This window comes from Paramisgurnus dabryanus, chromosome 3 (assembly GCF_030506205.2).
Source record: "Paramisgurnus dabryanus chromosome 3, PD_genome_1.1, whole genome shotgun sequence".
Taxonomy (NCBI): domain Eukaryota; kingdom Metazoa; phylum Chordata; class Actinopteri; order Cypriniformes; family Cobitidae; genus Paramisgurnus; species Paramisgurnus dabryanus.
Window position 1 is genome coordinate 23,954,530 of NC_133339.1, and position 24,864 is coordinate 23,979,393.

Sequence of the window (24,864 nt, forward strand, 5' to 3'; positions counted from 1 at the left end):
ACATTTCTATCAGTGTGTGAATATATTTGTCTCTCCTCTAATACTTCACTACAACCCCTTCCTCTCCCTCTTTACGGTCTCTTGATAATTAATCCCTCCTCAGACTATTTTACAGCACGTCTGTTCTGTTTTACCCTCACAAACTTTTTCCATAGCTGCTTATTCAGGGTGATAATCCTCTCCGAGGAATCAAGACTGAGACCCTTATAGAGTCTATATTCTCAGATTCTACATTCAGACTGTAAAGCATGTATAGATCATATTTTAACTTGGAACCAGGTTTTTAATCCCCCTTTAAACCCAATCAATCACCCATCCCTTATTACACCAACATCATTATCCCAAAACCATTTGAGCTATCACTCAACAGATCCCTCTCTGTACCAACACCCCAGTTCCCCATTCACCACCTCCATCCTCCTGTTGGTGTATGTTATGTTCCAAAAACAGCCCCCGATTTTGACCCGGCTTTCAAGGCTGTTCACCCCCACTGCAGTTGTTGTCCAATTGCACCAATCATACCCCTTCATAGTTCTTCACGAGGCCACACCCCTTCCATACTATATTCGTCTCTCCTTAGCCAATAGGGGGCCTCGTATGGGTGTGACCTGGGTGATGGTCTCTCCGGTGACTTTATAAACTCTACGGTGATGGGTGAAAGTTTGCACTTTCTGTCAGCCCTGCGCTCCAGAGAGAGAGAGAGAGCGGAGAGAGAGAGAGAGGCAGTGAGTGGGGAGAGATAACCAAGGGACAATTTGTTAAGTCCCTATCCTACACTTTTAAAAAGTGTTGGTGGGTACTTCTACTTTTTTTTAAAGTTGAAAAGCCCTAAAATTGGACCCTTTGTGTTGATCTGAATGGGAATTTGACTTACCTACATCTCTTGTGTTGTTTTTTCTGTGAAGCCTCCCCTTTGAGAAGACAGAATGGAGAACGCACACACTAAGGATTCGGAAGAATGCCTGGCCTACTTCAGCGTGAATGAGACCACAGGCCTTTCTCCAGACCAGGTGAAGAGAAGCCAAGAAAAGTATGGATTCAACGGTGAGAAAATATGGACACATGGATGGAGGCATGAACTGGGGGATGAATGAATAGAGAGTGTGATTTCAATAACATGATAAGTGCTTGAATTACATATCACGTAGATATTATTTTAAACAAGGGCCTCCCTTGGTAGGGTTCAGAAAGAAAATGTTATCAATTAAGTGACTTTTGGAAAGCACAGTGCAGCAAAATGTTAAAAATACTTGTATGTAAACATTTAAACTGTTCATATTGTCCATCTCCATAAAAGGGCAAAATGAGAGAGCACAGATGCAATGATCCATGCTGGTTCATAACAAAAAGCAAATGTTTGATACGAGAAAGATAATGGAAAGAAGATCCGATTAGAAAGTCTGGCAAAACTTTTTACTTAAGCTGAAATACAGTCACAGGGCCACTTTGAACCTACAAGGTCAAACAGAAGGACAAACTAGTATATTGTACATACTAGTATATTAAATACTATCAAATACAACTGTGAATTAGTGTTATGTTGACTGTTAATGATAATGGTACTGATGGATGATCCTAATGGTTTCGTTTCCAATCATCTTCTCTTATGATCTAACCAATGGGACCACCAATCACAGAGCTCCCCGCCGAGGAGGGTAAGTTTTCACTGTATGGTTTCATAGCTCTATATAACCCAATAAAGCGGTTTTTATTGAATGTACGCGTTAAACCATACTTTTGTTTCAGGTAAGACCATCTGGGAGTTGGTGGTTGAGCAGTTTGAAGATCTCTTAGTCAGGATCTTGCTTTTGGCTGCCTGCATTTCTTTTGTAAGTAAATATAACCCTGTGGATGCTCAACGCGTTACTTTTCATCTGGTGTAAAATTGGCACAAGGCCGCGGGTCAAGGGTCGACCTGTAATAGCTGTAATATTCTAAGCAGGGGACAGGGTTTCGTTTGAGGGTGCAGACAATGGTAAATAACGCGAATGTGAAGGACAGCGACACATTTCCCACATTCCCATCCGTCCCTGTCAATCAAATTAAACGTTTAGCCTTCAGCTCCGAGTATGGGTAGACTATAGTCCTATGCCGTGTGGTATGGAACCCTTCTAGGTCTTGAAACTTAAGTACACATCATTCAGTCTTTGCACAAACTTCAGCTCTTTCCTTTTTTCTTAGCCATTCAATTCTGTTTTGGAAAAAATTTAGCAGATGTCATTAGTTCAGCCCTGTGACATCACACCTGGCATTACAGCCTTAGAAGGCCAGGAACGAAGCTTTAAAGAGGAGCAAGGACAGGCGAGAAAGAAATGGAGAGACAGAAGAGAACAAGATAAAGAGATTAAAAGAGAGAGAGAGGGAGGAAAAGTGTGTTATTTTAAGTTGGTCTTAAGCCAGTCCAAGAAACTGAAACCATCCACAAAGGTCAGAGATGGATGGAATGAAGGACAGCTCAATGGTGAAACACAGAAAGTAAAGGAGAGACGGACAGACAGACAGCGGGTGTTAACATGCCATAAATCGAGTAATGTGTGCACACATGTGAGATTTAGAATAAGAGGATCAGCTGTGCCATAACTCATGTAGCTACAGATGAACATAAGAGGGCACATATGTACACACACATACTCATTGTATAGTAATAAAGAACAATATGTCTGTATAATAGTCAGTACTTGTATTTTCTGGCTTATCAACTTATATGTATCTCGGTCTCTTTATCTGTTTATCAGGTTCTGGCCTTGTTTGAGGAAGGCGAGGAAACCGTCACTGCCTTTGTCGAGCCTTTTGTCATCCTTCTAATCCTTATCGCCAATGCTGTGGTCGGAGTGTGGCAGGTGAATAAAAACTTCCATTTCAGTTTCACAAACCCTGAAAAGGTCTTTAGTATGGTATGACATCAGAGGTCCCTTAAAGGCCTCGAAAAATGCAAAGCAAGATATATTGTCATGTGACCCGACAGCTAAAATATAAGATGCTGATCGGGTTTCATCAAGGGACAGCAGACGGCAATCATTTGGAAAGTATGCACACCCTTTGAAGGAGAGGGTCCTGAAAGTGTAAAGTCCCATGGGGAACGAGCATTCATCTACACATTTGTTTCCACAGGAGCGCAATGCAGAGAGTGCCATCGAGGCTCTGAAGGAATACGAGCCCGAGATGGGAAAAGTGTACCGTGCTGACAGAAAGAGCGTACAGATGATCAAGGCCAGAGAGATCGTTCCTGGAGACGTTGTGGAAGTGTCAGGTGATTAAATTGTGTTAGTAGAGCATCTGTAGCACAGAACCATCCGATAATAGCACAATGATTAGAGAATGGAAATGCAGAGTAAGCGAAACCCTTGCACAGCGTGACAACAATGTCACATGCATGTGAAGGGACGCAACCAATTTTAACCTTGAGGAAGTGTGAACGGCCTTTTAGGGAAATGACAAGGCATGTGTTAGAGCGAAAGGAAGAATATGGAGTACTAGGATCAGGAAAGCCCGAAAGAACCCGGGAGAGCACATGCAAAGAAAAGCCTGTATATAAATACAACAGCACCTGTCTTCTACTTGCTCGATAGCTCTCTCTCTCTCTCTATCTCTCTGTTCCACCTGTTCCTTCCTCATCACTCATTTTTGCCTCCAAGCTGCTTGTTTACAGTTTGCTGGAGGGCAAGTTGCCCTTGGTCGCCACGTCTTTTATATCCGTCTCGTGTTATTGAGAAAGGACTTAATGCTAAACTAATAAAAACCTTTATAATAAAATATCTATACATTTTTTAGATATTTCTGAAAGTCAAATAATAAATACTCTTAACATGTATTAGAGGTAATGCTCATGTTTAACGGTGTTGAATTCCTGTGCAGTTGGTGATAAAGTCCCTGCTGATATCAGAATCACTGCCATCCGCTCTACAACCCTCCGTGTGGACCAGTCTATCCTCACTGGTTAGTCTCTAAACCATCATTGAATAATACTAACAATTACCACAACATTTTAATACAAGTATAATACATGCAAAAGCGTAACTCTCCCCAACTCTCCATCTTTTCTTTATCTCAGGTGAGTCTGTAAGTGTAATCAAACACACAGATGCTGTTCCTGACCTCAGGGCTGTCAACCAGGACAAGAAGAACATGCTTTTCTCTGTAAGTTTACCTTTCTTATCAATCTACTTTTATCTCCACCGCCTTTTAAGCGCTAACACTGAATCTTTTATTATTCCAGGGCACTAACATCGCCGCTGGCAAAGCCATCGGAGTTGTGGTCGCCACCGGCGTCTCCACTGAAATCGGTAAGATCCGCGATCAGATGGCCGCCACCGAGCAGGAGAAGACCCCTCTGCAGCAGAAGCTTGATGAGTTTGGTGAGCAGCTCTCTAAAGTTATCTCCCTCATCTGCGTGGCTGTCTGGCTCATAAACATCGGACACTTCAACGACCCCGTGCACGGAGGCTCCTGGATCCGAGGTGCCGTCTACTACTTCAAGATCGCCGTGGCCCTCGCTGTGGCCGCCATCCCTGAGGGTGAGAATACGGCAGTAGACTGTTAAAACTAAATATATGCTACATTAATGCGGAATATTTTCTTTCATGTGTTTAGCGGTAACCCCAACTTCTGTATTTCTTTCTTTTTTGAACAGGTCTGCCCGCTGTCATCACTACCTGCCTGGCTCTGGGAACTCGCCGTATGGCTAAGAAAAACGCCATTGTCCGTTCTCTTCCCTCTGTAGAAACTCTGGGCTGCACCTCTGTCATCTGCTCAGACAAGACTGGCACTCTCACCACCAACCAGATGTGTGTCACTAAGGTTTGTTAGTCATATGGACAAAATTTTAAGGGAAACCTCTATAGACAAATGCATCTGCAAATTCTTAACTGTTTAAAGCATTACTCTGTTTGTTTGTTTGTAGATGTTTGTCATTGAGAAGGTGGATGGTGAATCTGTATCACTTGACCAATATGACATCTCTGGATCCAAGTACACCCCAGAAGGAGAAGTGTAAGTAATTTGTTTAACATGCATATAATGTCCTTGCGATCTAAACAGTTCAGTTTGTTTATGCATAAAGCTTATAATAGTTACAACAAAAGTCCCAATACTCTCTGTTCTCTGCTTTGTAGGACTAAGGCTGGACGTCCTGTCAAGTGTGGCCAGAACGATGGCCTTGTTGAACTGGGAACCATTTGCGCCTTGTGCAATGACTCCTCTTTGGACTACAACGAGGTAAAGAAACCACCTCTCTTCTGTATCTCACGTCATTGTCCCGTCATTGTCCGTGGAGGGAGTGTTTCTCTCACTTTTTGTTTTAGTCTTATTCCGATGTCTTTCTCAGTCTAAAGGCATCTTTGAGAAGGTCGGTGAGGCCACAGAGACAGCTCTGTGCTGTCTGGTCGAAAAGATGAACGTGTTCAACACTGATGTCCGTGGCCTGTCCAAGGTGGAGAGAGCCAACGCATGCTGCTCCGTAAGTACCTCAACTTCTTCAGGACCATAGTTTATCTTTAGAAGTTCACCTGTGAGTCTATGCTGTATTTCTTTAAATCCATTTGAAGTGTAAGCTGACATTCATGATTGAAACACAACAAAGAACAAGCATCTTTTTAAATTTGCTATAATCTAAATCGATTCACATTTTATCAGTATAGGTTTTTTTTGGGAATCGAACCCATGAGCTTTGCACTGCTAACACAATGCTCTAACTATTAAGCTACAGGAACACAAAAGATTTTGGTTGGATGTTAGTAACAGTTTAGTTCACCTTGTCTTGGTTTCTTAGGTAATTAAACAGCTGATGAAGAAGGAATTTACTCTGGAGTTCTCCCGTGACAGAAAGTCTATGTCCGTCTACTGCTCACCCGCAAAGGCCTCCAAGGCCCCTGTTGGAAACAAGATGTTTGTCAAGGTGAGAACCATTCTAAAAGCATCCTAATAAGAACCTAATCCCTAAAACAAAACAAAAAACTAAAGCACACATTTTGTTGTAGGGTGCTCCTGAGGGTGTGATTGACAGGTGTGCCTATGTGCGTGTCGGAACCAACCGTGTGCCCCTGACTGGCCCAGTTAAGGATAAAATCCTGTCTGTGATCAAAGAATGGGGTACCGGCCGTGATACCCTGCGCTGTCTGGCCCTGGCAACCCGTGACAACCCTCTGAGACCAGAGGAGATGAACCTGGAAGACTCCACCAAGTTTGGTGACTACGAGGTATTCACTTGTGCGACAAAGAGTGCAGTAAACATTATTTTAAGGTAGAGTGCTCCATAAAGAGGAAACATCATTGATCTTCCATTTCTGTTTTACTCACAGACTGATCTCACCTTTGTGGGTTGTGTTGGTATGCTGGATCCCCCTCGTAAAGAGGTCATGGGCTCTATTGAGCTTTGCAAGGCTGCCGGTATCCGTGTGATCATGATCACTGGTACGTCATGTCATTCACACACTTTTCTTTATTCCCACTATTTCCCACTTTAATCCCGTATTTCTGACACTCCCAGTTGCATGACTAAGCATGTACAAACCATATACTATTAGCATCCATGATATATACACGATTAGTATACTCGCTTCACAGGTTAACATTAATTAACATATTACCTTCCACAATGTTGCATGGCTGGCACATAGCGGCAGAAGATAGGATTAATACTGATTATTTCCAACCATTACCAGGTGATAACAAGGGCACTGCTGTGGCTATCTGCCGTCGTATTGGCATCTTCACTGAGGATGAGGACGTTACTGGCCGTGCCTTTACAGGCCGTGAGTTTGATGACCTGCCACTGCCCCAACAGAGAGAGGCTGTGCGTAAAGCCTGTTGTTATGCCCGTGTTGAGCCCTCACACAAGAGCAAAATCGTCGAGTTCCTTCAGGGATTTGATGAGATCACTGCCATGGTAAGAAAAAAACGTACAGAACAGATGAAATTGAAGACCAAATGTACTTGAATCGCTTGTTGAGAGATTTCCTTGTACACTTCATTTTAGTTTTAAATCTACGGATGATCTCCATGCTTGCGTTTCTGTTTAAAAATGAAGTCTTTCCTCCTCAGACTGGTGATGGTGTGAATGATGCTCCCGCTCTGAAGAAAGCAGAGATTGGTATTGCTATGGGCTCTGGCACTGCTGTTGCCAAGTCAGCCTCTGAGATGGTCTTGGCTGATGATAACTTCTCCAGCATTGTGGCTGCTGTTGAAGAGGGCAGAGCCATTTACAACAACATGAAGCAATTCATCCGCTACCTCATCTCCTCCAACGTCGGAGAGGTCGTGTGGTAAGACAATCGCTCCCTCACACACAAATTTGCATAGCTTACCTCCAAACCTGACTTCTTATCTCTCAATCTCCAGTATCTTCCTGACTGCTGCTCTTGGCCTTCCCGAGGCTCTGATCCCAGTTCAGCTCCTGTGGGTTAACTTGGTTACTGATGGTCTTCCTGCCACCGCTTTGGGCTTCAACCCACCTGATCTGGACATCATGGGCAAGGCTCCCCGCTCTCCTAAAGAGCCCCTCATCTCTGGATGGCTCTTCTTCAGATACCTGGCTATTGGAGGTATGCAAGCAAACTTCTGATAATTTAATGTATATATTTCATGTATTTGGGTGTTTACGGATCTCCAGATTTAGTCTATATCTCTAAACCTATTTCTGTTTCTTAGGTTATGTTGGTGCTGCAACGGTCGGTGCTGCTGCCTGGTGGTTCATATACTCCGAGGACGGACCCATGGTCTCCTTCTACCAGCTGGTGAGAATTCACCACAGATTACAGACAGTTACTATTCTATATATCGCACAATTATGTAATAATGCAATATTAATTCTCTGTCCATCAGTCCCACTTCATGCAATGCACAGAAGACAATGAAGACTTTGCCGGCATTGAGTGTGAAGTATTTGAAGCCGCCCCACCCATGACCATGGCTCTGTCTGTGCTGGTCACCATCGAGATGTGCAACGCCCTTAACAGGTTAGAAAGCACTGGTGCTCAGTATAACTACATATTTAACAGTTAATACATTTCAAGCTGGTCGACATCGTTGAACGTAACATTCATACATGTGTGTGCAGCTTGTCGGAGAATCAGTCTCTGCTGCGTATGCCTCCATGGAGCAACTTGTGGCTGGTCGGAGCCATGACTCTCTCCATGTCTCTGCACTTCATGATCATCTACGTGGACCCTCTGCCCGTAAGTACTGCATCTGTTCATTTGGCATTCAGCAAAAAGTTAGTCAACAGATCAGCTCTCTTATTTTCTAAAGCCCTACGAAATGCGCAAAAAATTCTTGTTCCTTATCTTCTTGTTTCTTGGTGTCTTCCTCTCAAAAAGATGATCTTCAAACTAACCCATCTCAGCCTGGAACAGTGGATTGTGGTAATGAAGCTTTCCCTTCCAGTCATCCTTATCGACGAGGTGCTCAAGTTTGTCGCTCGCAACTACCTGGAGCGTAAGTAACCCTTTACCACATACAACCATACCTGAAATATAATATATTTATACACTAGTTCATTTTGAAGATATTAATATTAATAAGAAGTATTTTTTCTAACATGTCTTCAAGACAATATTTTCAACCCAAGAAGTAATAATATTTTCTATAACAAATAATTCCTATAATGTGTTAATAATTTCAATTTCCCTTTTAAACCTGTGTTCTCCTTTGCTGATTTATTCCCCTTCCCTTTTTTTTGCACCCCCTGGGGTTTTGAAAATTCCTCCTCCTAAATATTTAATATCCTTACTCAATCCCTTAATCAACCCCTCTTATTCTCCTTCCAGCCTAACTTTGTACCCTTCCATATTCCTGTAACAAAAACCAGGTATTCCACAATCCCTTACTGTCTGTCCTTGCCTGTGTCCCCCCTAGTACAGTGGTTCTCAAACTGGGGGGCGCGAGATGGTGCTGTTTTATAAAATACATTAATTTATCATAAATTCTGTGTAATTAAACGGCAGAAAAATAAGCCTACCAACCAACAGCACTACATTGTTTAATATGTTTCGTTTAATTCAAACTCTACGTTTAAGATGGTTTTATGTCATCAATTTTCTTTGGGGGGGCAAAGGGATGCACCCTACCTACTTAAAGGGGGGGGGGGGGGGGTATGCTGAAGAGTTTGAGAATCACTGCCCTAGTATGTCTGTCTGTGTGTTTTTTATTTAGCTATTATGTTTTTATTTAGCTATTAACTTATTGAGACTACTGTGTTCAGAAAGCGAACAAATAGGCTATCCAATTAGTTTGACTCGAGTTTGTTTAGTTGTTTGTAATTGAAAATCACCACAAACAAGGATCATATTTTAATCAGATATTTGGAAATGTAAATAAGTCTGAAGTATATTTATGTTTTGGGATGCAACTTAACTGTAACATCACAAAAAACAGTAGTGTCTGTACAGGCACCTTTTCAATCAGTTATTATTGGTATATGAGTGCCACTGGTATGTAACAAGTGAGCCATTTCAACATTTGCATACATTATTACCCCCCTGGCACTTATGGTGTCTGACATGGAGATATTTTTTTAGATATCAACTAACCTGTCTGTACAAACAGATCAATCAGATTTATCAAATTAAAGGACTGTAGTTCAGATTTATAATATTTTAACAATAATTCACAATCAGTGTTTTAGAATCTTTACTATCATATTTATTGCATTTATATGTCAATATATTTAGTTGTCCTGGCAATGTGTTACAGTATTTCTTTAGTCTTTTCAATAGTGGTATGATTTTTAAGTTAAACAAGCCAATCCATCTCACTTCACATATTTTTCTTTAACAGAGAGAGACGAAAATCTGGTGTCCAAAAAGTGGAACTGAGAAACAGAAGAGAATGAGGAACATCTGATCACTCCTAATTGAAAAAGAAATCTTGCCAGGAGTGGATCACTGTGAATCAGTGAAATCACGCATAAAAACGTACAACCTTACAGAACAAAGGAAAAAAATATTTAAGTGTTATGTATATGTATTAAGACTTAATTTAATAAATATTGTTATGGACAGTATATTCTACTGATAATGCTATTCTTAAAATAAAGATGTGTATTTAAAATAAAGATTGTGCTCTCTTATCTTATTTTAGTTTCATGAAACATCCTTCGTAGACAATGCACTCAGATTGGGTGCTTTCATTATGATACACTTACATAATACATTTTCATTCAAGACCATTCAAACGTATTTAGTGTTTTATCATCTCATTAATATAAAATAATGATGACGCCAGTTACATAATAAAATGACGATTTTGGCCACAAATTGAATGGAAAAACTATTACAGTACTCTATCCTTCATTTTGCTGGTGACAGATGATAGTAAGTATATATACAGTATATTAGTCAGTGTGCTTTAGGAAAGGGTGTAGGCCAACAGTGTGTGCTTTAGGAAAGGGTGTAGGCCAACAGTCTTATAGAGTTTTAAGAATTACACTGCAGTCTCGTTACGTCTAGTATAGACAGTAGTCAGTGTTTTAACATTTTACAGTAATAAAATATTTAAACAAATCAGATTCATCATGACATTAAGTTTAGCTCATAAGGTTCATTAGATGTTCGTAAGCTTTTTTGAACCATGAGCGCAGCACTGGCCATTTAGTTCTTTGTTTCATAGTAGCACTTTTGTGGGCAGCCCACCTCAACCAGATCCTTTGTGAGGACATCTCCTCTGCCCAACAAAGTCTCTTCCCTTTGGTTTGCAAAAAGCCACCTGCTCGTCTACTGTTTCATGTGGCATCTTTATTTGAATCAGTATCTTCTTCAACCACTTCGCCTAAAATGTGCTTGACCTGGTTCAATGACTCTGCTTGGCGAATCTGCTCCAGTTTCACCTGAGAATGTAAAGAGAGATAAAGTTAATAAACTATTTACAAAAACTAACTGGCAAGACAATAAGTAAAAAGTATTAAAAAAATGGGAAAGTGGAGGCAGCTATATAGGATTTATATACAATTATATCACGGGCCTGTTGAATGCTTCTCCCACTGACTGAAAAATGTTCAATGGGTGTTAATTCTTTTTCCGTAAAACGCACACATAACCTGTCAAATGTCTTTAAATTAGGCACCAGAGTGATATTTGTGGTAACCATGGTGTAAGAGGAATAATTGACTCCTCAATTAATAATTAAGGACCTTTGGATTATTTAAAAATAATGCACACACATCATTCTGTATCTTATCCAACATTTATTTTTTCTACTGACACCATAAGGACTGATAAAGAAGGGTAAGATCTTGATCCTTAATACCTGCAAGGATTGAGAAAGCTGCACAAAATCTTTCTGTACAGTCTGACTCGTGTCTAGCTGAGTGCGCAGACTGATCACCTGACTGCGCAGCTCTAAACACTGTTGTTGTAACACAGCCTAAAAGAGACAAAGCAGGAGAGACAGACATGATGATAAACATCTAATTACACAACCAATTTTAAAGACATACAGCAAACGACAAGGTCTACCTTCCCATGGATGAGCGTTTTATTTTCTTTCTGGAGATGAGACAGCGCCACCCGCAGACCCTCCAACTCTATGCGACACTCCTTTAGCTCAGCCTCACACTACAAAGGGAAGCACGCAAAGGGTTGTACATTTCTGTATGCCAGCTAGGAAAATGTTATAAGAGAAAATGGGTCTCATTCATTAAGCATGCGTACGCACAAATTTGTGCGCGAGGTGTGCGTACGGATGTTTTCATGAACAAATCGTGATTCAACAAAAACTGTCATATCAAAATTTATTCTAAATGTACGCAAAAATACAAGAAAACCTAAAACCACTCATACGCATGCTGTTATCAAATACTAGGCTATAATTAGAATGTGTATAATAATTTTGATATATAAAATGTACATGATTATATTTTATATTATAATATTTTCTGTATTATATATTATTATACATGATCTATAATATTATATACATTATATTATACAATATTATAGCCTACTTATTTTTTATACACATAAAAAATATAAAGATGCTCAGTATGACAAATCTTCACGCTTTCTTTCCTCATTTTTTAAATCTCTATTTGAAAGCGTTTGCTTAATGCCCAATGTAAACGTTATGTTAATGTAATGAGAAATCAAAACGTCAATCACTTGATCTCCTGTCTGTTTTATTTTAGATACAAATGCGTGTCTCTGTCATATTGATTAAATGTAAAATTTGTTAACGCATCCAATACTTCTTTAATGTTACTCCGGTCGGTGGACAGAACTTGCTTCCTCCATCGAAAGAAAAACTTAACTTGACCAATAATAAATATGATCATGGATTTTTTTAGCTCTTTTCCTTCTGTGGACTGCAGAAAACCCTTAAATGGATCTGATTTGGGCGTGTTTTATGCAAATTGCCAACCTTGTGCATGCGGCCGCTCATGTAGAACACTCCAAATTTAGTAACGTAAGAACAAGTAAAAGAACAAACTCATGCGTGTATGCACGTGTTGTGAATTATGCATAAAGTTTTCATGAGAAGTTCAAGTGTGCGTATATATCCGAAAAAAGTATGCAATTATTAGTGAATGAGACCCAATGAATGGCACACATACCTTTTCTTTATGATTCTGAATGCGGTCCGTCTCTACTTTCAGGCTTGCAAGCTTTACTAAGGGACAGATAAAATGTCAATGAGTTTTATGCAAATAGTTTAAGAAGTTTATCCGCAGGCACCACTGGCATGTAAAGAAGTAATTATTAGTACCATTAAAATGCACTTGACAACCAGTTTAATCGGTAAAGTAAACATCTACAAAAGTGTACATATCTCACCTTCTAAAATCTCTGGAGGAACAGATTTGCAGAGAAGGATTAGACGAAGGGAGAGATCACATGGTCATTTTAGAGACAAAACTATAAACAGGCTTCAATGACTAATACAAAATTATTGAGATATAAAAAAAGAGAGACAGACCGCTCTCCTCTGTGCGTGTCTCCAGCTGTTCCTGTAGGTTCACGATTTCAATACGAAGCCTCTCCTCACAGTGTGCTGCCTGCATAAAGATACACACACTCATTTCTCTATAGCCTTCATCCACATGTAAACCCTACACACACACACACACACACACACACACACACACACACACACACACACACACACACACACACACACACACACACACACACACACACGTAGTGATAGAGTGGGATGTACCTGTAGTGTTGGGCTGAGGGGTGGCAGGGTATCTTCTGCACTTTCATCAACCTCGGCATCTTCACCTTTCAACTTGGAGAGCTCATTACAAACTCTCTTCTGAGAGTAAGACAGCTCGGCCTGGATGGAAAAGATACACACAGACATGTCATTTATTTGTGGTCACACCCTACCTTGTGTTATTGCCTGATGATAGGCTAATGCTGCTCTTTGATTGGGCCATTCATCTGCTACTCACCAATCTGCTCTGGACGGCACTTTGCGATTGGCTGAAAGATTTTTGTAGGTCTTGAAGGAGGGACTCAGATGTTTGCACTTGAGACTGCAGCACTGACAACTGTAAAGTGAAACAATATATATATGAATGTGTTCGCATGTAAACAAGCTCAATCCTTTTAGCGTTTGATAAAAAAGCAAGTTATACAGTAAGATACACCTAAAACTACTTGAAATTTATAATAAACTACCCCTTGATTTTGCTGAGAAGTGCAACATAACCTTGTTATGATTTTTATTGTTCCAAAGAGCTCTAAAGAGGAACTCTCAGATCCCCGAGCTGACTGTTAGTTTTTGTTTTAACGGAGTTTCTGTACCTGTTTTTGTGTCTCTGTGCTTTGCACATCCAGTTCTCTCTCCAATTCAGCTTTCTGCTTTCTAAGCTCTGTCAACTCCTCTTGAAGCTCTTCAAGCTGCAAGCACCACATTACCATTGTAACATGAGAGATGGTGACAGCATGCATCAACATCATTGACCTCTATCGTCTATTCACAGTACCTGTGCATGCATTTTGTCCCAGTCATCATGAGAGACCAGTCGGTGCCCTGGTGGTGGCAGGTAGATCGCTTCAGGCACCAGCGTTCCTGTGGAAACCAGAGAGGCGGTGTCATCTTGAGGGGGATGATGCCTGGGCAAAGACGGCGTGTCCAGAGAAAAGGATGAGAGGGAGGCTGAGTCACAGTGAGGGGGGAAGTAGTCCATCATAAACCCTGTGGTCTCTGTATCTGAAACCTCTGGCATCAGCTCCAGTAGATCGGAGTCTGAGCCCGCGCTCTCAGGGTCAATGCCCCGTGGTGGAGAAGAGCCACCATGCAGTTCTCCAGTGGGGGGGGAGGTACCCTCCACTTTGCCCTTTTTAATGCCACCCTACATGCACGAGAAAAATAAGGAGGTGCATTAAAAGAGTAAAAGTGAAGGAGGAACTTAATTATTATATGGTTTAAGGTTATAAAAAGTAAATTTAAAAAGAAAAAACACTCATGGCTTACAAACCTTGCTGTCATAAGGCCGAGTGGCTCTCCTCCACTGAGCGCGCTCAGATTGAAGAGCAGATAGTCGAGCTTCATATTGGGCAGCTGTTTCTAAAATTTTAAAAACAGGAGAATTGGGATAAGTCAGATGCCAAAATTAACCATCCAATGCTAGATAGATAAAATCAACATGTTTGGTTATCTTTTTGTCCTCTGAAATACATCACATTGTTGAAGTAAAATAGTTTGCAACTGGCATTTCATGTTGAGAGCAAACCTTTCAAAACGAGACATACAGAGAAACTGCCGGGCCATCAACAACATTGACCTTAGTTAACCAAATTCCTTCAAACCTTCCCTTACCTCTCAGAGCCTCCTGCAAAGACTGAATCTCCTGGTCACATTGTTTTTGCAGTTCCTGCAACTCCTCCTGTTTGCCAAGTTCGCAAATCCTTGCCACACCCTGCCAGTGTTCCAGCTGAGCTCTGCACTCGATTAGCTGGGTCTGCAGATCTTCTTCAAATATTCCTGATGAAAAATATTCACAGAAAGAATTCTTTAAATCTTCCAAATAACCATTTTACCTCTCTCATTCACAAAAAGGTTCATTTAAAACATGTGCATATTTACAAACAGGTGCATCGTGATTATTGAGGGTTAAACATATGAGTACTAGATGTGTGCAATGTCCAAGACTGCAACAGTGACAATATCTGACACACGTCAATCTAGTTTTAGTACTTGTGGCACCTGTTGATCGCTTGTGTTTTTGTCTTGTCTCGACTATTTTATATTAGTCATGATGAATCTAAACCTGGGTGCCAACAATTCTTCCGTCTAGAATTTAATGCTGTCTGTAAGATTTACTTAATAGCTCTGATAGCTACATGATCAGTTTATACGTGTAAGTTAAACACAGTCACGTACGGATTTAATCGAAACAATCTCTGACTGACTGCTTGAAGTGTGTTTATATACACAAACATCAATATGTGTGGTGCAATGTGACATCTTAATGGTTGTTCATACCGTCGTTGTCTCCGGTTCGCGATGGTGGCGTCTCCGACACCTCCATGGTTTAACGTCATTTGTGTCGGTATGATCGTTTCGTTTTGATATTCTTTCCTTCGCCCGCATCCGTCTTCCCTTTCCTGTCTGAGCTGCAACAGCAGGGCTGGGCTTCAACAAAACTACAAACTAAAGCAAGTGCTCAGGAAACAACTTTCCCCGGTTTAGTCGAGCGGATGTTATCCATTCCCAACCATACTCCCCAGAGCAACACACACTGAGGTTGTGTCACGAAGCATAGTGAGCTGACTATCTAGACAGTATTTTATGCATCTGTTAACTTAGAACGTGACTACAGTACAGTATGATCTTCCTAGGGCGCTCACTAGGATTTTAGACGCAGCCAGATGAGTGAGAGAATCTTCGTCCTCCGGTTATGTTCGTTGTATAATTTAAAGGGAGTTTGATAGATTTTCTACTTTATAGTTGATCATTGAAAAGGAGAACGAGAAGTAAAACTGACGTAGACGTGGTAACATGCAGCAATCACTTTAAATTACCCTGGAGTACCGCGGGGATGACGTAGTTTTGTAGGCAAAACCCGGAAGCGAGTTAGCATTTTAGCACTTCCCGTTCCATGGGCCCGAATTTTAAGTACAACTCTACACCTGCGCCTCAATTCGCAGACTATAAGTCATAAATAGTATTTAAAGTAATTCCAAAACTGAGATAAAAATGAGATTAAAATACTCGGATGGAAAAAGAAGTGCAGATCTAAGCACACTCTAGCTGATATTACCCAAAATTCATTGCGAAAGAGTTTAGTCATCATACACTGAATTTGTAAATAAAATAAGCAATTCGTCACTAAATTAATACATTTAAATATATAGTAAACATGATATAAAAAGAAAAAAATATGAATATAATTAAATATGTTAATATAAAATATATTTTTGTGGAAACATTGGTATGGGTGCCTGTTAAGACTCTCATGAATCAAAGTATGTTTTTATGTGTGTAGCCTATGTATTTATTCCCTCTGTTATGTTGTGTGTCATGATGTTGGGCCTAGAGCTTGTAATAAAGTTTATATATTAAATGAAAGGAGATAACATTTGAACTAAAACAGAACATACTTCAGGAAATAGTAGAAGTATGTGAATGAGGATGCAGCAATTTATTCAATAAATTGCATCCGGGGGACGACAATCAGAATGTGGTCCATTCAATTTATATATATTAAAGAGATACAAGTGTAGAGATAAAATGAAAAGCACATAACATTAAAATAACTCAGACTGTGTGTAGTCAACGTAATTTACCGAGAAGCATTTTCTCTGATAAGTTACAGTACACTGATCTAGGATGAAATTTCCAAGAGTATTTAAATGTTAACTGTGACTAGTAAATTTCTAAAACCCATGGTTTGATTTTCAGTTCTTGAATCGAATAAAACCATCAAGCGTGAGTACATTTACAGCGTTTTATTATAAGTAAGTTATTATTTAATCAGTAACAGTTGACACAAAAATGTAGGAAACCATGGTATACAAAAGCAGTTTAAATATTTCTAGTAAAATTGACCATGATGTGATTAAATATGGAGCATTTGTAAATGTTAGAATGTATCGGTCACATACAAATGGCTTCTCACCCATTCAATATGATAGATTTTAGGTACAACATAGATAATATTATACTTCTAATCCCAGAGAGGACAAGGCAGATGCTTTAATGCAGTCCTTCAATTTACCTGTACAGTACCATCATTTTATTGCAATGACAAGACTAAAAATAAAAAACAAATACATTATTGGTCCACAGTTTCATCATTAATAAATGCTCAATGTGGGAAGTCTTCTAAAAGCTATGAGATACACAGAGTAGTGTTCAAGTGTCCATAAAACAGCTTGGATGTGTCCTCTACAGTACAAGTACGATTAGAGGCAGTTTAGTGGTCTACTTCGGGGTTAGGTTTTGTTCTTCCCATCCACGTTCTGGAAGACTTTGGTAATCCCTCAATGCATGTCCTGATCAGCCACACTCTGCCGCAAGTACTCCTCATAGAGATTTTTCTGCAAACACACAAATATTAATCATTAGATGAGCGATCACTGAATCTTCACAGCAGTAGTCGTCTTTAAACAGGCCTCTCAATTAAAAACCACAGTCTACCTTTTTGGACTTGACTGCTTCCTGGACATATTCTAGTTTTTCTTGAAGCTGTCTTTTTTGCTTGCCAGAGAGTGTTGGTTTAGTTCTAAAAGTGTAAAAAAGAAGTAATAAACCACAGGAAGCAGAAATGTGAGAAAACCAAGAAAAGAGTGACATTCTAGAGGCATCTTAAAAGGAATAGTTCACCCAAAAAGTAAGTGTTCAAAAGTCTTGGAGGCCATTTAGACTTTGTATTAATGTGTTTTGGTCGATCGGATCACAAATGGAAAACACTAAACACAGGTGTAAAAGGGGTGTAAAAAAGTTTTGATTTTGCCAAGCAAACATCTTCTGCTGATTAAAGCCATACAAGTTTTGTAATTAAATAATAATTTTGGGTGAACAATTCTTTCATACTGTGTACATGTAGGAATTTATCCATTTATATTATCATCATTAAAATAATGATAATAATATAAAAATAATTTATTTATAAAAATCTATTGGTTTAACCTGAAGGATAAACGTGCAAGGAGGAGGAAGATAAAGGACAACACCACCAATCCGGCACAACTGTACAGCTGAACTTCTATTGACAGAGACTCAAATGCTTTCACAGCAGGAGCCTGAAAACACAAACACACACACACTTACGACTGTATTTACAGACAATATAGCACATGTATGTACGTGCAGCGATGCACATAGGTACTAACCACGTATAACGAGAGAGCCTCTGTGCCAGTATCACCCAGCATGAGCACCAACATCTCTTTGGATAGGGTACCAAGCACAAGGATAACAAGCAGTAGCAGGGGCACAGTGAATCCAAGCATCCCCAAAATACAGCCCTTAAAGCGTGCTCGACGGTTTTCTATACCGCACTGCCTATAATGAGAAAAGTAAAATATACAAACATATACAATCTGAGCCCCCCCCTTCCATATATACACGCATATACATACACATTATACCTTTGGGTTGGGGAGCTAAGATTGTTAATGATCAGTGATTCATGTTTATTTGACATCAAAAACATTAGAGGTTGGCTGACCCCAAGTTGGGAACAACTGATCTACAGTATTTCTTAAAACCAAAAACTCCACCTGCAAACAAGATAAAGTAGTTAGTGTGAACTACCTGTCATTATCAAGTGTCTCAGTAATGGCCTCAGTGATATGGTTGCAGTCCTTCTCCATCGAGTTAAGCGTGTTCTGCACCGTCTGGTTAATGGTCTTCTCAATAGTGCGACACACCTCATCAATCTGATTGACACATCGACTGGGCTGATATAGGAGAGAGCGAGGCAGAAATCCATAAGACACCCTTTGTATTTTACATTTGTGATTCTAACATATGTAAATAAAATCGATGACATCACAGGCTTAAAGATTTGTGGATGCACCTTATTTGGGTTGGGCACATAGATAGTGGGCATGTCGAAGCCACATTTGTTGAGTCCTGGACGCTTGCAAAGCTCCTGTACAATTTGCATCATAACTCTCTGAAATAACCAAAAACAAAGAAAATTGTAACAGTCAAGCAAAAGACTGTTTATCATGTCCAATTATACATTCATGCAAAACTAAATAGTAATTTAGAGTGTGCTGACAAATGGAGAAATTATGTTTTACTTGTCGATCAGACTCTCCACCAGCCTCATCAGCTTTACTAAGATAGAAACGAAGACGGTCTCCATGTTTCTCATTCAGTTTCTCTACAATGTTGAGTGTGCGCTTGCATAAGGCCTGTCCCATTGGGTCAAAGAAGACCAGGATCAGGTCACACAGATCACCTAGAATACAAACACATTCATTCACATAACTTGACAAAGCAGCATATTTGAAGAAGTACGATGGTATGACCGGAATAAACTAACAAACCAAATATATATAAACAAGACACGCACCAAGCCATAGGATAGCTTGGTCCACATCAAAGGGGTACTTCATATCTCCATCCACTAGTCCAGGAGTGTCAACAAAAGTGACCAAGCTGAAACGTTTCTGTCGCGAAGTACAAATCTCGGTGCCAAGATATTCTGACACTCCTGAAATTAACACAACCAAGTTTTAGACACAAATTCAACATTTACAAAGCAAACCTGAGGTTTGGTGCAACAAACCTTTAAATTCCTGCAGTGGTTTGAAGTGAGGGTATAGATGCAGCGTTGCATTTCCCTAAACACAAGACCACAGCTGTTATTTAGTGTGTGATAAAAGACACCCCTGCTTGCAATAAGTAAAAGCACCATTTAATTGTTTAATATTTATATAAATATTTTTTTACTCGACACAGATCATATTTACCGTGAGCGATTCTCTCTTTCGCCCACTTGTAACTAAGCTGAAGCCCTGCGTCTCTATAGCAACCCCGGTCCTTTGGATATGCTCCTCAACATACCTGCAAAGCAATAAACGTATTAGTATATTACACTAAAACTGTTACACGTCCACAATTAATTTCTTAACACAATTAATTTATTAACTAAATGCCACACATTTAACTCCAATGAATTTTTCTGAGCTCAGGTACATTTTAAAATCTGTATAGGTAAATTGAATTTGACTAAATTGTCATTTTAATTGGAAAAAAAAATATTAGTATGTTTATTAGCTTACCAATTTATAAATGAGCTCTTGCCAGCTGAGTGGTTGCCCATCAACATCACACTTATTTTTTTGCGGGGAGGCAGCAACGTCACCCCGACCGACCCAGCGATCGCTATCAGTCCTAAAAGACAAAGCATTAGACATAATTTACTTTACCGAAAGAACACCGATTAACTTACATGAACTCGTTTGTCCATTAATTTTAATAGCATTAGTGACATTTTAATTGTGTGGACACTATGACTTTAACAAAATATAAGCGCAAACAGATGATCGCCTGTAGTTGACACATACCAACCGGCATTTTAGCTCGACGGCTACCGTTAGCTCTTTAGTCCACTTACGGAGTCAGATATTAATTTTTTTTTTAATTTATAAAAATAAATCACTTCATTAATGTATTCAAAACAGTTTATTGTGTCTTACCGCTGTCCGGATCAATGTACATCTGATGGCAATCCCGTAAGATTCGCTCGTCGCAGGACACACTGCCCGCTATCGAGTCGGCATTTGCAGCACTCCTGCTCTTGATTTTCCCGGACATTGTGATGTAAAATTACGTACTGTAAAAGAAAATAGCGTTTCTTAGTCAGTATTAGGTAAAACTCAACTCGCAAACTGGAATAGAAACGGAATTAACAGCAACACTCACAAATAAATGATGAAGTTCAAATCACCCCGGTCTGTTGAGGAACGCTGGCCACGTCACCCCGTGTCGCAAAGCCTTGTGGTAATTGTAGTTTTTATCGTGCACTGTCAATTTCGCGCTGGTGTGTACAATTATAAACGCAAGGCTGTTGCTTGTTTTCGCCTTGTTCGTTCTTACGTCATTCTGCTAGGTTTTGAGTCTTTAAACTTATAACGAATGTAGCCCGGCAATAACAAACAGGCAGATGACTTCAAAGTATGGCGAAAGCGATTAGAGAAATCCGGAGAAGTTTATTTTCGACTCACTCTCGCGGTACTTTGACGTCATCCGCCTGTTAGTTGTTGCGGCGCCGCATTAAGTCGAACACACTTTTTAACTAGACAGTACCTCCATCAGATAATACTGACACACACAAACTGATTTTCAAGCTAATGTTGCTGCGTATTTGCTTTTTGTTGACTTAATTACAAAATGTTTATGGGTGATTTTAGTTATGTAACACCAATGTTAGAAATAATTTGAGTTTAACCTTATTTAAAATATAAAAAATAATAAATAAATAAAATGAAGAAATAAATGAAGAAACTGCACAGCCATTGCTTTTTATTTACCCCATACTTTAATGTAAAGAATTCAGGTTAATGTAATACACTTTAATGGTTTAGCATTAAAAGAAATATTTTGCTACATAATCATAAACACATTATGATCACATATCTGCTCTAACATGATCAGACAAATGTCTCTTTACATGCGGCTCAATGTTGGATTATATTTACAACATTTCTCATGGACAAAATGGAAAAGAAAGAAAACACAAAAATGAATGTCACAATTACATCTTAAATGGGTTTATAAGCTGTATTTAAAGTGTCAATGTCAGTCAACTGTGGACCTTCTCTACAGCCTGCAGTTTACTTCTCATCCACGCACACATCCACGCAACAAGAGCACATCTGTTGGGCTTTCTCATTAACTGTAAATTCAAAGATGAATTCAACCAAACTGACATAATTTGGAGGCATGAATAATCACCCTTTCTGTGAAATCTCTCTCTCTCTCTCTCTCTCTCTCTCTCACTCTCACTCACACACACACACACACAAACACACAAACATATTGCACATATTCCTCTTTAAGCAAAGTTTTCAAACATAATACGCATACCCCATTTACACATAACAGTAAAACAATTTCACTCAAAATTGTGCACCCACACTACCTTGTTTACAAAGACCTCGTTTTTGTTGTTGTTGTTGTTTTTTGTTTTGGACTATAATTATGATCATATTTAATCCAAACCTTGTAAATTGCACTTCAAAGGGGAAATTTAGGGCTTATGTCCGAATCCCAACAAACTCTCAAACGAATTCTTTGAAACAGGATTTAAATGGCTGATAATTCAAGCAGTTTTCTTAAACAAGCCCAAGTAAAGGAAACCTAAAAAAAAAACACATACGACACACAAACACACACCAGGCACCCCAAGCTCCCCATACCCTTTAAAACTTGGTGCATTGGGAAATCCGTGTGAAAAAGGTGCTCGCTATATATATATATATGAAGCTGCAAGCAGTTGACTGTAATTGAAAGTAAAGGTTGCGCGCTTCAGTCCCATCCATTATCCTTAATCATGTGCGACAATTCAATTATAAACTTCCCCTCTTTATACTTTTGACTTAACTCAAATGCCTGCTCCTGTAGAGGTAAAGAGAAACAGACAGTCAGATTTACATTAATATTTTAAATACAGTCATTTCGGCATGTGTCCGCTGTATCTGTTGTTGCTTACATATTTCCATCCCAGCGTGGTGTGGCAATTCTCACAGTAAATATCAGCCACAGCATGAAGCCCTGTCAGCAGCAACCTTTCTTCTGCTGGCCCACAGCCTACATTAACCCTGAAATGACCAAATGTCAGTTAAAAACTTTTTTCCATAAACATATACAATCGGATTTCCGAGATATATTTTAGGTTTAATACATACACAGAATTGAACAGATATGCACGTCCCTGACTCCCCTGAAAGGACTGAAGTAATAAACAGAGAGGCATAATTTAAGCTTTCATAATTTAAGAGTTTACAATTTAAGTGTAAATGTGTCACAGTAGATGCTCTTACCTTAGAAATGAGGTCATCATGGTTGGCCAGGTGTGCACGGCAGTGGACACAGCTGTAACGCCGATGACAGGAATCCAAATAGGCTTGGAAAGTTTTGGCCTTGGTTTGCTTCACCATGTCTTTGACAAAACACAAAGCAAAATCAGTGTCAGACCATATCTGCAAAAAAGACTACTTTTGCCCCTCCTTCCCATGTCTTAATCTGACCATTAAAACATGAAGAGGCTATAACGTCGGGGCAGCTTTGACAACGTAAACAGCCCGTCAAATAGTAATGCATAGTGGCAGATGGAAAAATAACATGACGTTGACATCATCTGTAAATAATGTTGCTTGAACTTAATGTTAAATGCGTTGACGCATATATTGTGCAAGCTGGTCGTGATTTATCACAATCTCGTTTTGGGGTTTTGTAATATCGCCATAAAATCTCCATGCCTACTTAAACAAGGAATAAGGAAACATTCAAATGACCTACTTCGCTTGGCTGCCCACACTGTAACTTAGTTTCCCCATATATGGCACGTCAGACACGAGGGTAAACAGGGGTGATGTGTTATTGATAACTACGGCATGTTGTCATAAACATAACTTTAGAGGAAATAGTGTAAGAACGCTATAAAATTAAACTGCACACTGCAGAGACATTCAAGCTATACCAGTTTTGATTTACATTACAACACCGCGGCCCACAATGCAGCTAGAAAATAAAAACAAATGCATGATGTTTGCCAGTAAACTGAAATCAGCTTTATATTAACCAAGACTAGGTTACACATACGAACATTTTATATTCTCAAATAATATGGACTCGTCTTCAGCGCAAACGGTGTGCAACAAGATAATTGTTTCTAACGTGATCGAGAAATACTGTGACAACAGACTTACCTAAATACAAATGATTTCTACAAGACAAATGCAGCTGCAGTATTGTCACCCGAAGAGAAGCGTGGTCAACTCAAAGGCATGAGAAAATGTCTATAGCCGTGTGTCACTATCCCGATTTCACACGAGCCCGAGCATTCACGAAATTATCGAGAGCACTCAACCAAACAAACGCGTGGCACGTTGCGCTTTTTCCTCCACTTCCCTCCTTTTGTCCGCCCAGCTGATCTGCGCTACTTTGAAAACGCGAAATTTCAACGAAAGACTTCGTAATTTCCTTAATTCAAGCAGGCCACTGTTCAGGATGTGTCGCAAGCTAAAAAATATTCGTAGATTTGTTTACAGTATTCTTTGAGGAAGTTTATTATATATCACGTGGCTCAAAACAAACCGAGGTAGACCAATCGTAATCCAGAAAGAGACGTCAACAATATAGGTCAGCCAATCAGATCGCGCGTTTCGTGCGTTTGACGTTAACTGGTTGTTGCGTTAACGTTACAGAGTAAAAATAACAAAAACATCGTGGTTATCGCAATCTTGTCACATGTTTAGAAGTGGCTTGGTGATATCGATTTTGATCTCCTGGCGGTTTGCATGTAGGCACAAGATTTCTAAATGTTACAGCTGATGCCATCCTGTTACATGTTTACGTTTTGTTAACCTTTCACTGAAAGGTGTATTGATGTAAGCACGTCTAAATGAAGGGCCATTTGAATGCTGTTAACAATGTTGTAAGTAGCATTGTTTAATGTAGCCTTTAATGTCCACTGATCTCCTGATAAATGGCCAAAGTTGGACTTTACACTGTTTTAGAGAACAAGGATTATGTTTGTTAGCAAGCATGGGAAGGGAGGTGCAGTTTGAAAACCATAACAAACAGTCAATAAACATGGTGGGGGTCATAAGCATAGTGCGAAGAAAGCACCTTAAAAACAATGGACTTTTATTTGTTCTGTATGTTCCACTTATATTTAACTCTCCTAAGAGGAACCCTTGGGAAAATTAACCTTTTAATTATTGTAATGTCCCCATGCTC

The 24,864-nt window shown here is 39.6% G+C and overlaps 4 protein-coding genes across 5 annotated transcripts; 1 reads left to right on the top strand and 3 right to left on the bottom strand.

Moving 5' to 3' along the window:
* Positions 1-636: 636 nt before the first annotated feature.
* atp2a1 (ATPase sarcoplasmic/endoplasmic reticulum Ca2+ transporting 1) lies at positions 637-10,048 on the top strand. 2 transcript variants are annotated; one of them, XM_065279565.1, is made up of 24 exons: positions 637-792; positions 906-1,044; positions 1,638-1,655; positions 1,747-1,829; positions 2,736-2,840; positions 3,112-3,250; positions 3,856-3,936; positions 4,052-4,137; positions 4,217-4,514; positions 4,631-4,797; positions 4,901-4,989; positions 5,112-5,214; positions 5,324-5,455; positions 5,768-5,893; positions 5,976-6,194; positions 6,297-6,408; positions 6,660-6,883; positions 7,039-7,259; positions 7,336-7,538; positions 7,645-7,730; positions 7,819-7,952; positions 8,054-8,171; positions 8,313-8,430; positions 9,772-10,048. In XM_065279565.1, the coding sequence occupies exons 2-24, from the start codon at positions 927-929 to the stop codon at positions 9,807-9,809; spliced, it is 3,018 nt and encodes a 1,005-aa protein (XP_065135637.1). In that variant the 5' UTR covers positions 637-792; positions 906-926; the 3' UTR covers positions 9,810-10,048. The 2 variants fall into 2 exon arrangements, with proteins under 2 accessions (XP_065135637.1, XP_065135646.1); XM_065279574.2 differs by lacking the exon at positions 9,772-10,048 and adding an exon at positions 8,763-8,792.
* Positions 10,049-10,710: 662 nt separating this feature from the next.
* On the bottom strand, positions 10,711-15,787 carry rabep2 (rabaptin, RAB GTPase binding effector protein 2). The gene is made up of 13 exons (XM_065279585.2): positions 15,424-15,787; positions 14,758-14,922; positions 14,417-14,505; positions 13,922-14,290; positions 13,740-13,835; positions 13,385-13,483; positions 13,147-13,266; positions 12,904-12,982; positions 12,762-12,773; positions 12,542-12,597; positions 11,448-11,546; positions 11,239-11,355; positions 10,711-10,819 (listed from the first exon to the last, which is right to left on the bottom strand). The coding sequence occupies exons 1-13, from the start codon at positions 15,467-15,469 to the stop codon at positions 10,715-10,717; spliced, it is 1,452 nt and encodes a 483-aa protein (XP_065135657.1). The 5' UTR covers positions 15,470-15,787; the 3' UTR covers positions 10,711-10,714.
* Positions 15,788-16,874: 1,087 nt separating this feature from the next.
* LOC135769933 (uncharacterized) lies at positions 16,875-21,273 on the bottom strand. The gene is made up of 13 exons (XM_065279473.2): positions 20,824-21,273; positions 20,598-20,734; positions 20,181-20,292; positions 19,869-19,962; positions 19,685-19,739; positions 19,469-19,609; positions 19,194-19,354; positions 18,965-19,063; positions 18,700-18,845; positions 18,276-18,447; positions 18,073-18,185; positions 17,581-17,665; positions 16,875-17,480 (listed from the first exon to the last, which is right to left on the bottom strand). Exons 2-13 carry the CDS (start codon positions 20,713-20,715, stop codon positions 17,424-17,426), a joined length of 1,353 nt encoding a protein of 450 aa, XP_065135545.1. The 5' UTR covers positions 20,716-20,734; positions 20,824-21,273; the 3' UTR covers positions 16,875-17,423.
* A 143-nt stretch (positions 21,274-21,416) lies between these two features.
* On the bottom strand, positions 21,417-24,184 carry ypel3 (yippee-like 3). The gene is made up of 5 exons (XM_065279553.2): positions 23,832-24,184; positions 22,944-23,062; positions 22,809-22,852; positions 22,613-22,721; positions 21,417-22,518 (listed from the first exon to the last, which is right to left on the bottom strand). The coding sequence occupies exons 2-5, from the start codon at positions 23,058-23,060 to the stop codon at positions 22,429-22,431; spliced, it is 360 nt and encodes a 119-aa protein (XP_065135625.1). The 5' UTR covers positions 23,061-23,062; positions 23,832-24,184; the 3' UTR covers positions 21,417-22,428.
* Between the last annotated feature and the right edge of the window lie 680 nt (positions 24,185-24,864).

What these genes read in the sequence shown, in the direction of transcription:
- LOC135769933 (XM_065279473.2), bottom strand. Translation starts at nt 20,715, where the DNA reads ATGTCCGGGAAAATCAAGAGCAGGAGTGCTGCAAATGCCGACTCGATA. An exon ending in CTTGCACGTTTATCCTTCAG is followed by an intron (nt 17,666 to 18,072) that starts GTTAAACCAATA and finishes TTACACTTTTAG; the next exon opens with AACTAAACCAACACTCTCTG. An exon ending in AAGCAGTCAAGTCCAAAAAG is followed by an intron (nt 17,481 to 17,580) that starts GTAGACTGTGGT and finishes GTGTGTTTGCAG; the next exon opens with AAAAATCTCTATGAGGAGTA.
- rabep2 (XM_065279585.2), bottom strand. Translation starts at nt 15,469, where the DNA reads ATGGAGGTGTCGGAGACGCCACCATCGCGAACCGGAGACAACGACG. An exon ending in GGGACAAAATGCATGCACAG is followed by an intron (nt 13,836 to 13,921) that starts GTACTGTGAATA and finishes TGGTGCTTGCAG; the next exon opens with CTTGAAGAGCTTCAAGAGGA. An exon ending in GTGCCGTCCAGAGCAGATTG is followed by an intron (nt 13,267 to 13,384) that starts GTGAGTAGCAGA and finishes TTTTCCATCCAG; the next exon opens with GCCGAGCTGTCTTACTCTCA.
- atp2a1 (XM_065279565.1), top strand. Translation starts at nt 927, where the DNA reads ATGGAGAACGCACACACTAAGGATTCGGAAGAATGCCTGGCCTACTTC. An exon ending in CTGTGGTCGGAGTGTGGCAG is followed by an intron (nt 2,841 to 3,111) that starts GTGAATAAAAAC and finishes TTGTTTCCACAG; the next exon opens with GAGCGCAATGCAGAGAGTGC. An exon ending in TCTACGTGGACCCTCTGCCC is followed by an intron (nt 8,172 to 8,312) that starts GTAAGTACTGCA and finishes CCTCTCAAAAAG; the next exon opens with ATGATCTTCAAACTAACCCA.
- ypel3 (XM_065279553.2), bottom strand. Translation starts at nt 23,060, where the DNA reads ATGGTGAAGCAAACCAAGGCCAAAACTTTCCAAGCCTATTTGGATTCC. An exon ending in ATGATGACCTCATTTCTAAG is followed by an intron (nt 22,853 to 22,943) that starts GTAAGAGCATCT and finishes TTATTACTTCAG; the next exon opens with TCCTTTCAGGGGAGTCAGGG. An exon ending in GCATATCTGTTCAATTCTGT is followed by an intron (nt 22,722 to 22,808) that starts GTATGTATTAAA and finishes TGGTCATTTCAG; the next exon opens with GGTTAATGTAGGCTGTGGGC.